The 15,900-nt window shown below is 41.4% G+C and overlaps 1 protein-coding gene across 1 annotated transcript; it reads right to left on the bottom strand.

The window, feature by feature from the left end:
- Positions 1-242: 242 nt before the first annotated feature.
- Positions 243-8,173, bottom strand: LOC117815489. Its single transcript, XM_034687237.1, has 7 exons — positions 8,096-8,173; positions 6,264-6,675; positions 6,169-6,191; positions 5,980-6,098; positions 5,688-5,896; positions 3,243-3,737; positions 243-962 (listed from the first exon to the last, which is right to left on the bottom strand). Exons 2-7 carry the CDS (start codon positions 6,471-6,473, stop codon positions 243-245), a joined length of 1,776 nt encoding a protein of 591 aa, XP_034543128.1. The 5' UTR covers positions 6,474-6,675; positions 8,096-8,173.
- Positions 8,174-15,900: the final 7,727 nt, after the last annotated feature.

The raw sequence follows: 15,900 nt of genomic DNA, 5'->3' as shown, positions 1-15,900 counted from the left end.
AGCCAATATCTAGAATAAAAGTAGGGCTTTCTTTTTGTGATTCTAAAATAGAAATGTTAGCTAAGAAGTGGCTGAGTGCAAATGTTTGCTGTCCTCAGATGGTAGCTAACAGCTTTTTATATGTATGTTGTTAACATGAAATGTGGTCCAACCTAGTCTTGGTTGTAGCTTTTTTTAATAAGAGTTTGAAAGCCTGGGTCCTATTTGAAGGCATCTGATAGCATGGATATTAAACTACAGCATTACTGAGTAGTGGAAAGTTCTTCATGATGTTCTGATAACTTTTTGATAAAGTGAAGCGCTCTGTTCAGTGACACATGATACGTAACACTGAACTTGGGCTTGCTGTTCTGATTTTTCACTGAAGCTTTGTTTTCTTTCGTCTTTTCCTGTCCTGCTGGTTTGATTTTCACAAGCTTGCCCTTCCCGGCGCTCCTTTGTGGTTTACTCTTCTTCTCCTCTCTCACAGGACAAATCACTGTGTTTTTATCTTCAGTCAGACATCCACACTCTGGTGTGGTGCTGTTGCTGTATATCAATGATACGCTGTTATTCCTTTTTATCTCCTCAGCCTCCTCGGTATCTTCTACGGGGACAAAATCTGACCCCACGTTGACGTCCACTTTCTGTGACGACACAGCGAAGCCTCCAAACAACGATATGCTCTCAAAGTACGGGTACACCTTCTCAGTGAAGCGATGTCTGAACGTGAACAGATGTGTGTCAGTATCAACATCTTTGAAATCCAGAGTCCCCTCATCCCAGTTCAGTCTCACACAGATGCTGCTCAGCTGAAGTGTGTCGTCCAGATTCAGGTCCTGAGAGGGAGCCGTTAGGGCTTGATACTTATTGTCTTTCAGACTGATACACCAGAGTCCTGCTTCTGGAGAGGCCTCCAACTCTGTCCTCCTGGACGCTGACTGAGCCGCTACACCCACGGTCCAATTACTGGTGTCACCAACCTGATGAAACCAACAGAGCGGAGAGGTAAGACTGACGGGTGGATGGAAGGTAGAATTGGTGCCCTAGTTCCCAATCAGGAAGTCATGTTTCTCAAAAGTAACCTCCAATAATGACAAAAAAACAAGCAAATAAATATATTAATCTGCTGAGTAATAGTGATTTACATATTTGGCAGTGATTCTCTCAATGTGTTTTTAAGAACCAGGCTGGATATATAACACATAGTGACAGTGTGTGTCGGCAGTAGGGGTCGGGTTACGCTTGAGGAATTCTTTCTGGTAAGATGATGTTGTTGTTGTTGTTGTCGAACTATGAAGAAATCACAAGTATTTATATTTGATCTGAACAGCCTGCAAGCTAGTTCAGGCAGGCGACTCCAGATGCACGACTTTCACATTTGCCATGCCTCATTCTCACAATGTCCTGACAAACGTATCCTCCCAATCAGGCGGTCTGCAGGATTTCTGGTCATTGCCTCTCTATTGCCAATGCCACTGCGACCCCACACCAGTGCTGTGCTCAAACTTTCCCCAGCATCCACCTGTAGGCTCTGAATACTTTCATTCCTACCCCTGTTATCAATATTATATTATTGTAAACACCTTAAGTATTAATCACTATGATTGTCACAATTTTTTTAAATAAACACTTTTTACTACATTTCACAGTATCTTGAATTGTATCTTTAAAGTCAGTGTAATTCCAAACAAATACATGAAAAAAAATGAAAATAAAACGCAAAATTAAGGGACATAAATTCAATTTTATTTTAAAAGGGAACTCAAGTTTCACATCACTGTAGTTTTTATATAACGCAGTTTCAGATAATGTATTACCTTTTAAACAACGGTTAGCACACAACAAATATTCATCTCCATCACACTCACTGAAAACCAAATGAAATCATGATTCTGTACTTCTTCATTGTAAGCAGCTGTATCAGTTATATCTGTGCTCATAGCTTAATGCTAACATGCTAACAAGAGGCAATGCAAACGTATGGCAAATTGCAAACTGTCTTGAATTACAAAGAACAGATTTTTTTAGCACAGACTGGCGGGAACTATCTTGAATACTTTTACATAAACCAAAGCTTGCCCAACCCATGATGCTGCAAACTGAAAGGTCAAAGGTCAGCAAATTAATTATAATTCATCCATAGAGGCACATATGTCTGTGCCAATGTCAAAGTCATCTATCCAATAACTCCTTCCTTCAAAACCACAAATGTGAACCTCTTGGCGATAGATGAAAAGTCAGCTGACCGTCAAAGGAGTCCTCTGAAGGGATTAAGTGTTGAAACAATACAGTTCTATAAACTATATTCATATGGCAGACATATTGCAGTGATGTCACACTCGCTTAAGCTTGAATACATCAGCTGAGTTTGAACTCAGGCTTATATGAATGTGTTCAGATTAGAGCCAATATCTAGAATAAAAGTAGGGCTTTCTTTTTGTGATTCTAAAATAGAAATGTTTGCTAAGTTCAGTCAGACAACTCATGTTTAAATTGTTTATTTTAGCAGCAAATACATATTCATGTTTGGCGCCCAGGTTCCGGCCTCATCACTCCCTGCAGATAAGTTTACATGCAGACATTGAGGAGTGATGAGCAAAACATACTAAACACCCCCGGAGCCTGCAGGTGGAAGCTGGGGAGGCGGCGGGGAAGAAGAAAATATCAGCAATGGCATGCAGCAGCAGAGTCGTTGACAGGCAGAGGGAGAGATGGGAGATTTTTCCCAGTTTAAATAGACCGCCAATTTGAGAGGCAGAGGGCAGGATTGGATGATGGATAAGAGAGTGGGACATGTGACGTGTATGGCATTGCAGCTCGAGTTGTCTGCCTGAACTAGCTTGCAGGCGTTGCTCCATAAGTGGCTGAGTGCAAATGTTTGCTGTCCTCAGATGGTAGCTAACAGCTTTTTATATGTATGTTGTTAACATGAAATGTGGTCCAACCTAGTCTTGGTTGTAGCTTTTTTTAATAAGAGTTTGAAAGCCTGGGTCCTGTTTGAAGGCATCTGATAGCATGGATATTAAACTACAGCATTACTGAGTAGTGGAAAGTTCTTCATGATTTCCTGATAACTTTTTGATAAAGTGAAGCGCTCTGTTCAGTGACACATGATACGTAACACTGAACTTGGGCTTGCTGTTCTGATTTTTCACTGAAGCTTTGTTTTCTTTCGTCTTTTCCTGTCCTGCTGGTTTGATTTTCACAAGCTTGCCCTTCCCGGCGCTCCTTTGTGGTTTACTCTTCTTCTCCTCTCTCACAGGACAAATCACTGTGTTTTTATCTTCAGTCAGACATCCACACTCTGGCGTGGTGCTGTTGCTGTATATCAATGATACGCTGTTATTCCTTTTTATCTCCTCAGCCTCCTCGGTATCTTCTACGGGGACAAAATCTGACCCCACGTTGACCTCCACTTTCTGTGACGACACAGCGAAGCCTCCAAACAACGATATGCTCTCAAAGTACGGGTACACCTTCTCAGTGAAGCGATGTCTGAACGTGAACAGATGTGTGTCAGTATCAACATCTTTGAAATCCAGAGTCCCCTCATCCCAGTTCAGTCTCACACAGATGCTGCTCAGCTGAAGTGTGTCGTCCAGATTCAGGTCCTGAGAGGGAGCCGTTAGGGCTTGATACTTATTGTCTTTCAGACTGATACACCAGAGTCCTGCTTCTGGAGAGGCCTCCAACTCTGTCCTCCTGGACGCTGACTGAGCCGCTACACCCACGGTCCAATTACTGGTGTCACCAACCTGATGAAACCAACAGAGCGGAGAGGTAAGACTGACGGGTGGATGGAAGGTAGAATTGGTGCCCTAGTTCCCAATCAGGAAGTCATGTTTCTCAAAAGTAACCTCCAATAATGACAAAAAAACAAGCAAATAAATATATTAATCTGCGGAGTAATAGTGATTTACATATTTGGCAGTGATTCTCTCAATGTGTTTTTAAGAACCAGGCTGGATATATAACACATAGTGACAGTGTGTGTCGGCAGTAGGGGTCGGGTTACGCTTGAGGAATTCTTTCTGGTAAGATGATGTTGTTGTTGTTGTCGAACTATGAAGAAATCACAAGTATTTATATTTGATCTGAACAGCCTGCAAGCTAGTTCAGGCAGGCGACTCCAGATGCACGACTTTCACATTTGCCATGCCTCATTCTCACAATGTCCTGACAAACGTATCCTCCCAATCAGGCGGTCTGCAGGATTTCTGGTCATTGCCTCTCTATTGCCAATGCCACTGCGACCCCACACCAGTGCTGTGCTCAAACTTTCCCCAGCATCCACCTGTAGGCTCTGAATACTTTCATTCCTACTCCTGTTATCAATATTATATTATTGTAAACACCTTAAGTATTAATAACAGTCTATTACTATTCATTTGAAGTTCCTAAAATAGTACATATACTCGTCATCATCATTGTAACAGAATAGGTGAATCTGAATGAGCTGTGTTGTTGTTATTTCTCTCTCTTCATCTCCCTCTATCCCTCTCTCCAACACGTTCTCAGCAGATGTGTGTTTAACATGAGTCTGGTCCTGCTGGAGGTTTCTGCCTGTTAAAGGAAGTTTGTCCTTGCCACTGTAACTTGCTAAATGCTGCAAAGTGCTCTGCTCATGGTGGATTAAGATGAGATCAGACTGAGTCCTGTCTGTAAGATGGGACTGGATCTTATCCTGTCTCGATGTTGGGTCTTTGTTAATAATAGAACATAAAGTACAGTCTAGACCTGCTCTGTTTGGAAAGAGTCTTCAGCTGATGGTTGTTGGGATTTGGCGCTATATGAATAAAGATAGATTGATCAAAGGAGGTTTAAGATATTGTGTCATCACTCCTTAATATCTGCAAGGAGTGGTGAGGTTAGGAGCATGGATGCCAAAGACAATATCATGCTGCTAAAATTAAGTTTTGAGTTGACTGACTGAAATATACACTACCAGTCAGAAGTTTGGACACACCTTCTCATTCAAGCGTTTTTATTTATTTTAATTCTTTTCAACATTGTAGATTAATACTGAAGACATCAAAACTATGAAATAATCTGGTTTTACCATAATCTGGATTACAACAGTAGTCAAATAGGACTATCCATTGTGTACTAACCCTACCTCTGAACAACACAACTGATGGTCTCAAACACATTAAGAAGGCAAGTCATTCTACAAATGAACTCTTGACAAGGCTCATGTTAATTAGAACCATTTCAGGAGACCACTTCATGAAGTAGACTGAGAGAGTTTGCAAAGTTGTCATGAAGGAAAAAGGGGGCTACTTTACAGAATCTAAAATCTAAAACAGATTCTGCTTTGTTTAACACTTTTTGGTTCATTAAATAATTCCATATGTTCTTTCATAGTTTTGATGTCTTCAGGATTAATCTACAGTGTTTACAATCATTACAATAAATGAATGAGAAGTTTGACTGGTAGTGTATTTATAGTGTTTCACACAGTTATTCACATGAGATCTAAACAAGACATATTGTTAAATAATCATGCCCAGTGGGAAAAAGATGGGAAACAACCGACAATCAGTTCTGACTCTGGCTACCTTAACAGAGCAATAAAGCTATCTTGTATTAGCATGCTGATTTATTCTGCACTGCGTGTGTGTTACAGAAACAAAAATGCAGGACAGAGTACTTCAGAAAAACAAATATATGATGTAATACTGCACAGATGTTTGATGACACAGTACCTGAACATCCCAGCAGTGCACTCCCGAGTCAAAGCCCTCTCTTGCCAGGATGCAGGAGTATGGGTGGAAACGCTTCGGGCTATCTGGGACAGACACATCCAGACTCAGGTCCAGCCCCTGTGAGGGTCCAGGGCGGATGCAAACGCTGTTTAACCCAGGAGCCACTCTTAGAGACCAGCCAGCTGTCCTGGGGTCAAAGGTCACAGGAGCTGACGGAGACAAAGAGAGACAGAGGGAGTGACACAGGGAGTAAAGGTGGACAGGAGTAGCATGTATGATAGAGGAGACTGACTGTACGGGGTGACGTGTTTCATCTTCTCCCACACGGTGAACTGGAGGTTACCCAGGTGTTCACACACGTTTATTAGAGGTCTGCAAATCTGCTGCGGCTCCTTGTTACCTGAGCAGGTACTGCAGAACATATATATGATTATTTAGAGTTATAGATGATTGGTGCTAACAAAAACAAGGTGTCACCTACCTCTTCATTGAGTCTTTGTAGTTCTGCAGAAAAAGAAACAGCGTGTTCACAGGTTAAATCGAACAAGTGAATATTCTTTGGCTTAAAGAAGTTACCTCCAAATACTCCACTCCATCTCCATCTGCATCCAGCTCTTCCTCCACCACCTGGATCTTCTCCTCCAGAGACTTTATCACCTGGTTCATTCTGTGGATCTGTTGCTCTGCCTCTCTCTTCCTCTCCTCCTTGTTCTCCCTGAGGGAAACAAGCCTGGCTGCTTCCTCCTCTCTCAAAAACTGGTGGAGACTCTCAAAATCTTTTTTCATCTGCTCCTCTGTGAATTTGGCCTCAGCCTGGGAGGACAGGAACAGGAGAGTGTGAGGAAAGAAGGCTTAGGACTGATTTGTACTTTAGTTTGAGTCCCTGTTCTACCTTGTTATGAGTGGACGCTTGTTCCCAGGTCTGTGTGGATTTCTCAAAGTGAACCATCTTTGTCTTCAGTCCGTTTAAGGAGGCTCTTAGCTCCTCCTAGTGGACGAAAAGAAAACAACCTTTTGAGCCCTCAGTGTTACAGGACATCACCTCATTTAGTGTGTGGAGAGAACGTGAAGGTAGAGGTCAGCTGTGTTGGGCACATTTGTAATGTGAGTGTTTATAGGCAGAATATCAATAAATATGTCATCAAAAGTAATGTAGTGAGTGCAATTTTAAGGTACTTGCACCTTATTTTAATATTTTCTGTATCTCCATGATGCACGTCACATGTTAGGATGTAGTTGAGTTGCTGTTTCTTTTTATTATTTGATATTAAAGCATTAGTTAGAGCTGCACCTGAACCCTGGACTGTATCAAACACGGATCAATACAAAGTCTTGAATTACCGTTCAGAAGTAAACATTGGACCAAACATCAACATTTCCTTTCCCCAGCTTTCAGCAGAAGTGTGACGAGATCTGTATTTCTGTGTTTGCAGGCTGTCAGAAGACAATTAACAACCATGAAGTAGTAGTGTGATTATTATAACACTGTACAGTGTTGAAGAAGGCTCTGTAGATAATTGCTGCAGTCAGTCAGCACCTCTACACCTGTGGCAAACACTACAACTACAGCAGGGGGGTGTTATCAGCAGCACATGTGTTTTCCGGCAGTTGTTGTTCGATAACAATCATTATAAGAGCCCAATTCATGAGGCAGCACAGTGCACTGACTTTATTTCAGGAGTCACCAGCATATCTGGGAGTTGTTTTGAGTGTGTGTGTGCAGGTGAAGGTCAAACTTGATGTGTTTTTTTGGTGTAAACATATATTTGTGACCCGATGAAAACAGCAGTACCAGCTTAGTCTTCATCTTGGTGCCTGTTTAAAAGTCGCTCTAAATTCAGCCTATATAAACTAATCTAGGATTAATACAAGGCAGCATCTGTTTGGGCAGGAAGATGAATATTTACAGGGGATAAAAAAAAATGCCTGACTGCTTGCTTGTTCAAATATCCTCCTGCTGAGGTCGCAGAATGCTCGGTAATGAAAAAACAGACATGAGATGCTGCCTCGCCTCCTGGAAAATAACAGGGTTGAGATCTTGAACGAGTCTGTGTTTTTGGGAGCTCTACTGTTATTTGATGTCTTTGTGTTTTTGTTTGGTTTGGCTTTGTGGCAGCAGGCGGCTCAAACTAGGAAACCAGCATTGAAGCGCACTCGTTGGCAATCACGGCCCCTGCTGAAGAGTCCTTGAGGGAAACAGTGAATTCCTGCCAGCTGCTCTGTTTCCAGAGACAGTCCTTCAGCTCGATGCTGCATTGCCTCTGAGGCGGAATAAGAGGAACGATTTCCGGTGTTTTGCTTAAGTGGTATCCTCAAAGCTGTGGCGAGATTGTACCAGCACTTCAGAAGAGGATCAATGTGAAGAAAGGGAGAATCAGAAACATGTTTGTTTACACCAAAACACGAACATTTATTCTGACTTCTGTCTCACCGTTTCATCCCTCTCAAATATTCCTGGACAGTTTTAATCATTGAGGCTTGAAAACAAAGATCAAAAACTGTAAAAACGTCTTTGTCTGCATCTCTGTTGACTGCACAATTTAACACATGACAGGTTGATAAATGAAGCATCATAGTGTTATCTTTTCCAGTTTAAGGGCTCCAAACTACACTTGTTTCTTCAGACTTCTTTGTACGTCTCGTTTCTGTGGTTGGAAAGAAGCTCGACCAGATCATTCGACCGGCATGTGAGACTTTCTAGAGACTGGTATGCCAATCTTAGAACCCATCGGCTATCCTCAGATGATGATATAACCTCTGGGAGCAATGGTATCCTTTTGGGGCTTCTGGTGCAGACACACATAGAGGACTACAGACATCCGTTGCAGTTTGTCAACACTGTTTATGGACTAGTAACTTAAGAAGGGAGATGGGGTCAAAGTTGGAAGCTTGCATGCAGATTTCTATTCAGATACATTAATTTAAGCTGAAACTACTTCATATAACTGTCGAAAGGTTGAGATTGTTTTCCCAAGTACTGCCAATCCCTGCTGAAACTCTTGAGGACAATGCTTCTCTAACCATAAGCACAAACCAGGACACCTCCAGTACCAAACTCCAGCCTGGATTATTTGCAGAGTGAACTATGTCACACCGACACATGAACCTTTGGGTCACAGTCATAGGTCATTAGGGATAATGTATGGTTAGTCTGTGGATATGTAAGACGCCTGGGTCGTGTCCACCCTGAAGAGATTCTTTTACACATAACCTCCAGACAGCTTTACATTATACCATCTAAAAATACAAACAAGGTGACACTTAGCATTGATCCAAAGATGATTTTAATGATTTAAAAATGATTTGAAGGTTGGGAGAGCTTCCATGATTGAGTGGTATTCTCATCAACCTACTTGGAGGTCAATTAACTTTAAATTAGCATTTTAATTCATGGTAAAGTCTAAACGTTATCCTGCTTTACTCTTATTATAAATCACATTCATTTTATTTGTCTGTAAAGTTAAAGTGAAGGTCTTTTTATTGGCATTCCTAACAGATGCAGAAAACAACAGCAGCTCCTATTTAATGTCTCCTTCCTGTACCTTTCCTTCAATTATGTCAACACTTCTTTGACCCCGCAGCTCCTTGTGTTTTAACATCCCTCGCCAATTTCTGAGATGTTTCTCGTCCTCTTTTCTCTACTTGATTCTGGTCTTCCATTAACCACCAATCCAAGTTTTGGGCTCTCTAAAAAAACTGAGAGTAATATTCAAAATATCCTCCTTGTTGTCCTCCAATGGGATCGGAAAGTAACTTTTTTGTCACAGCGTCAACAGGAAGGGATGAAATAATAAACAGTACACTTTATGAGCTGTAACTCCTTCCCTTTAAGTGATTTGATATGCATGAAGTGTGAGATCAGGTTGTCCTATAAGCCAGGGGTTCCCAAACTTTTCAGCCCGCGACCCTTAAAATATAGGTGGCAAAGACTCGCGACCCCCACTGTCCCTCAAAAAGATTTAATGTGGCTTCATTTAGCTGGTCTGCAGAAAATTAGCCTACCTATATGAGCATGTGGCTGTATTTCCTGTGCTGTTATGAACTACTAACCTACTGCTACTGATGCTTTTGATAATTCACTGTTCACTAACCCTAAACTTAGAAGTCATTTGGCAACATAGAAAGGCAGAAAACTCATTACAATTTCTATTTTCAAGGTTTTATTTCAAGTTTAGCTAGTGTTTCTGTAGATATTTTTTACTATAATGGGTAAAATGTACTATTTTTAGATAACTTAAAAGAAAAAAACATTCTGGAAGACTTCTCCCGACCCCCAATTTGTGTCTCGCGACCCCCCAGGGGGTCCCGACCCACACTTTGAGAACCCCTGCTATAAGCTATCAGAATTAATAACTGTGGTCAAGAGGTTTCGACCAATCAGAGTCAAGTATTTAGCACAGCCGGGTGATTAGTAAGAAAGTAAATAGAAACAGGCGGGAAAGAAAAGAGAGCAAATGTTAAACTTAAAACAAGACAGAAGATTTAAAGGAACAGTACAATTTGAGAATGAAAATGGAAACAGTTGTCTGCCTTTGAGAGGCATAACCTCGTCTTCTTTTAGTTTGAGTTGTTTTAAGCTTCCTGTGAGGAACTTTCTGTTGATTTTGTCGCCCTCTGTGGACAGAGTCTTCATTTGGATCTCCTTAATTATCCTGTCCTTGGGGGACGTTAACAAAGGCTGTTCCTGCTTCTTGCAATTACTCAGTTTTGGTCTCTTTTGCTCTTGCAGCTCATAAAGAGGCATCACAATTGAGTTCAGTGTGTCTTATGACCAGAGCTTTAGTTGTGTTGTGGTCCTACCTTGCAGTCAGTTGCAGCCTCGCTCAGGAGGTAAACTCTGTGTCCTGCGTGACTCACAGCTGCACACTGTTTGCACAAAGGCTCCAGGTCATCCAAACAGAACATGGACAGGCTCTCTTCATGTTCCTCGCACAGCTCCAAAGAGTCGTCGCACCAGGGGGGAGAGTCGAGGCCTTCATCCTCTTCTTCGGAAAGGAAGACTGGGAGTAGAGACGGGCAGCTCATGCTGATCTGACTCTGAGCGTCCAGAGGCAAAGCCAGTTCAGTTTGTGTCCGAGTGAAGCAGAGAGAAGCAGTGCAACGGCATGTCCACGGTTTAAAAAAGAAGAGGGGGCAGCTCTATGTTCATATGTTTACATATCAGTGTTCATATGCACAGCACTGACGTTAAAACAGCAGATCTGCTTTCCACTCCTTCTCCAGCTTGGAGCTGAGCCAACGTGCCTCCACCAGATGCAACCATACATCACTCCTGAGTGTCACTTTGAGTTTCATGACCCTGTGATTTATGCTATATTCTTACATCCCAAGGCCAAATTCATGCCTTTACTTGTTATTTACTAGCAGCTCACACACAAACCCCCTCAGACTCACACCCGCATCTAGAGGTAAAGCACTTTATCATGAATGACACATTTCTCCTGCAAAAATGGCGTATGCTTTGTTTTTGATGACTTTTATAATAGAGTGAATATTTAAAATGTACAGATCTTAAATACTTTATGCTTAATTTATCAGGTTAAAGCCTGTGTGATGAAATTTGTCGTAAAATAGGAGGAGTGAGTGAGAGCACACCAGCACGTCATGTTCTGTATGCCAGGCCTGAGTTAGCTTAACTCGATCCTGCTCCTTTGGCCTTTAACAACCTGAGCCGCTCAGATCCAGAGCCCATGTATCACCGCACAGATCAGCTGTGAGAGGCGAATCACATTTCATTGGATCTAGTGCTCATAAAGACTTGAAAGAGATCACGGGGGTCATGGAAAATATATGACTTTGTGGATACACCCCCAAAGTAGGCAAGTTCTTACTATCAACAGAAATGAGGGTCCTAGCTTTATAAGCATCATTATATTACCTGTAACATGTAATGGTGATGTCACAGTGGTGTCATCATGTCTTCAAATACTCCCAAATGCACGTTCCTTATGTAATGCCTAAAAATGTAGGCAGCACCCCCCTGTGGCAGACATCTGTGCATCCTCCCCTCATGAACACCACGATGTCTGCTGCATGTTTAGTGCTGTGAACTCAACATGCCACTCAGTGCAAACCTTAGAAAGAGTCTGGAGTTTTTAAGCTTCTTTATGTGTCTCTGTCTATAAATCACCTGATCATTCATGTGTTCAGTTTCTCTGTAGTCTATGTTTATATTCTGTGGTCCTTGTTTGAAGCAATGGAAACATCAATAAACACGTTGACTTGACATGACTGGTCAAGGCCCATAAAAATTCCCAGGGTGCACTGCAGGTTTGTCCTCTCTTTTCTCCCTACTGGTTCCAGGATGCAGCAGAAAATCTATATTAGAAAAGTGTCCTGTTTGTGGTGAAATTCTTACAAGTAATTATTTATTTTTAGTATAAGAGTCAGATGACGTACCAACAGAGTGTTATCGAGTATAAGTTGTATTTCTTTTGTAGTAATTTTTGTTCTAATCTATTTCAAATGTCAAATAGTTTTGATGTTACCTTCATTTCTTCAAACATTTCACTCCTTTGCTTTGAAAACAGATTTCTATCCCTTGATAATAAGAACATTTCATGCAGATAGTTTAATGTCTTCCTTAACTGTTAAGCAACATCTCTGCAGTCTGATAGATGCTCCAGATTTTAAACACTTTGTTTTCTATGAAACAAATATTGATCTTGATTTAAGGAAAAATGCAGAGAGTATTTTCTTCTGGGGGAAAAACCCGAATACATCCTGCTGGTACCTGCAAACTTAACATTACCATCTCATGCAGGTTGAAGTGTTATCTTGTCCATGTCTACACTTGTTTATATGGGTGCTACTATAAATGAATGATTGTGCGCATGTGCATAACTTCCAGCATCAGATAAGATGTCTGCCACTGATTCCACAATAAAACACCTGAGCAGCAGACTCTGGCAGAGATAAGATGAAACACACACACACACACAAACACAGCAGCAGCAGCAGCCATCTGGATGTACTTTATATCATGTCTGCTCCTCTCTTTCTCCTGTTCTCTTTCACAACTTCAATAATCATCAAACTAAAAACTATTTGATGATTATGAAGATACTTTGAATGCTTCAATGCCTTGCTCTTAGAGGTGGTCCACTCGTTGCAGCACACTCTTTTGTCTCTGCAGCTCTGTCATCAGTTTTCTTGAGTACAACAGCTGACTCGGGGTAATGCCATTTAACATTAATCATAGGTGCACATGAGATGTATGTGGTGGCCAGAATCCAAAGGAGTCTATATCAATTCACAGAGTCATATGTTTTCTTTCACCAGGATCTAAATACATCTGACTGTCTCAAAAGAAGTCCTTACTTTAGTCTGTTCTCTGCAGAGTGTTAGGATTGACCGAGCGACAACCTACAGCCGGAAAAATGAAGCAAATGCAGAAGTGCAAAAAATCAGTAGTACCTCAAATGTTCATTTAAAGGCTGGCTGCAAAAGCCAAGAAATCCCCATCGATACTGATGTTCAACTATCCATTTTACTGCCTGGTTCAAAAAACGTTTATTGGTATGTAGTGCATTCATTTAATTTTAGGATTCTATGAGTTGTGCATAAATTTGCATGTTTAGGACACAGCTGAGTAAACAGACAGGTGAGTGCATAGTAGCTGTTTATCAGGAGGCTACGTCAGCTCCACCTCTTTGCCTGCTCCTCAGTTGATCATCATTTCCAATATGCGCTCGTTGTGCATCAGCAGGTCTACTCAGAACGCAACAGATGAGGTCTCAGAGGTAACTACGTCTGTGTTTTTTTCAGTCATTAGGAATGATGCTCTAGGACATAAATGGTTAACACTGGCTGTGCTACAAAATGCACATGTTGGGATTGCACTAAAGGCCTCAGTGTGAAAAAGACATGCACCCCCTACAGGTCACCAGCAGTTTTACAGCTGAAAGTTACAAGTCCAAGCACGTACACACTTCATTTGGTTCTTCTTCTCAAGCCTGATTCGGCATCTGCATGGCTTAAGTGTCTGTTTGTTGTTGGATCCAAGTTTGTACACTTCAGGTATCTTTGAGATAGAGTCTGATATGTCTGCACCTCCTCACAGGAGCATCTTTTTTAGTCACATGAGAGCTATGCTTCAAACAATAAGTGCTTCTATCCAACCGTCTGAACACATTACTGCTGTTCTGTGGAGACTGAGCAAAACATTTATATGTGTTTGTGTTTGGATGCATGCCTCTGCTGAACAGAGCGGTAAAGTGGCATGATGGGATTGCCAGAAAGCATTTCCTGTCTTCACTGATCATGTTTATAAAACTCTGGTGAGCACTGGATCATATCAGGCGCTACTTTTTAAACACTGTTCACATGAGCCAAAACTTTACCAAGCTGTGATATCTCTTTGGAGATCTTTCTTTTTTCTGTCCCCTTCTCTTGATCGTCTGTTTGCACTGTGGTGTGAAAATGCACAAGAACTAAGAGCTTCCAGATGTTATGTTTCCCTCGAGGACCCTCAGAGGAAACTGTCAAACAGAGCTAGAGCTAGTGAGCAACTTAAAAGTAAACAACCATCAGACAATATGTCAGCGTTTACACTTTTGACTTCAATAATCCTCCAATTCCTTCTTTCCTCTGTCCACTTTTAACCATCCTTCTTTCTATTCGCCTTCATGTTTGGTATTTTTACCTGTTTGTGGTCGTAGCTGCTACAACGTGATGTGTTTGTGCCTTCCCTTCCCATCATCTGAGCCATCTTTGATCTTTTCTATCTCTTCACCCCTTGAGCTGTTGGTGATAGAAGACGACTCGGGATTATTGGACATCATATCGGGAGAAAAGCCTGGATCAAAGGAAGAGAAAAAGACAAGGAAGAAATAAACAAAAACCTAAGCAACACCTACAGACACACAGAGATCACTTCATAAAGAACAATATTGGACTAACTCACCTTTCACGTCTCGCTCTTAACCTCTAGTTTGTGAGTGTACATGCTTGTAAGTTGCTCTCTGATGTTCAAGCTGCCACGGCTGCTCTGAAGGAGGATTTTCACTTAATCGTTTTGATGTGGAGAAAGTGATCTCTGCAGGACGGCAACAGGCCCGTCCGCCTCGAGCTGCTGTGTCTGTGAAGTCAGAAAATTGTAAAATGAAACCGTTTTCCACATCTACATGGAGCTGTTTCTTCTCGGCTTTAAGGACACATGGTGTGTGAACTGACATGACAGACTCTCCATCACACAGTCACCCAAAGGCTCAACTGTACCTTACTGAAAGCGGCTCCACCCACGTGTGAAGGATGTGCTATTACTCGGCAAATCCTCCTGAATGTGTGTGACCTTGAATCTTGAATCATCACAAGTTGTTCTAATTTTTCCGACATACATTATTTTTGTGTTTAAGTAAGAACAACAATAAAATACTGTAAACCGGACTCTTTGGTTGAAGTGCCAACAACTAACCTTATAAATATGTCAATAATCAGTGTATTTGAGTCACAAACGTGACTCCTGGTAATCAATCAATCAATCACTGACTGAAGTTGATAGTCTTACATAAAGTACAGCAGAAAGAGGATCTTTGATTCCCGCAGGCGGCAGGAGAGGTGTTCTTAGAGTATCTTCATTATTTGACTGGCAGATATTCAGTGCTATAATTATGCGCTGGTATGTGAAATGTTGTAAAGCCTCAGGCATGAAATATTTTTAACAGAAGCTTGTGTCATGTGTCCTTTTAAGTATTAGTTATCATAATTGATGGAAGTGTACGTGGAAACTTTAATAACCGTCTTCTTTCAATGTGTGCAGCGTTTTAGGAAAAACCAAAGACAGCCACAAGGAAGCTTTCATTTCCAGTGCTGACACCTCTTGATGACAGATATGCACTTTTCTGTTTGTCTGTGTCTCTCGCATAAATATATAATTAATACAAACAGCAGCTGGAAACAGAACAGGTGGTGCCTCAAACTTAAAGATCCTGTCAGGAGTTTTAAGCTGTTTTAAGAGTTTACATTGATTTCTTTCAATGAACTATCAATCAATCAATCAATCTTTATTTATAAAGCATCAAATTACAACAAACGTTATCTCAAGACGCTTTTACAAACAGAACACCGTACTCTATGTTGAATTATTAACAAAGACCCAACATCAAGACCGGATAAGATCCTCCCAATTTTACAGACTGGCACTTTGCAGCATTTAGCAAGTCACAGTGGCAAGGACAAACTTCCTTTAACAGGCAGAAACCTCCAGCAGGAC

Source organism: Notolabrus celidotus, chromosome 7 (genome assembly GCF_009762535.1).
Source record: "Notolabrus celidotus isolate fNotCel1 chromosome 7, fNotCel1.pri, whole genome shotgun sequence".
Taxonomy (NCBI): Eukaryota; Metazoa; Chordata; class Actinopteri; order Labriformes; family Labridae; genus Notolabrus; species Notolabrus celidotus.
The sequence above is the reverse complement of the archived record's forward strand: the minus strand, read 5'-3'. Positions and strand labels throughout refer to the sequence as shown.

Coding starts and splice junctions, on each gene's coding strand:
- LOC117815489 (XM_034687237.1), bottom strand. CDS start 6,473: ATGAAAAAAGATTTTGAGAGTCTCCACCAGTTTTTGAGAGAGGAGGAA. Junction 3,738..5,687: donor TGCACTGCTGGGATGTTCAG/GTACTGTGTCAT, acceptor TGGTTTCATCAG/GTTGGTGACACCAGTAATTG. Junction 963..3,242: donor AAAACACAGTGATTTGTCCT/GTGAGAGAGGAG, acceptor TGGTTTCATCAG/GTTGGTGACACCAGTAATTG.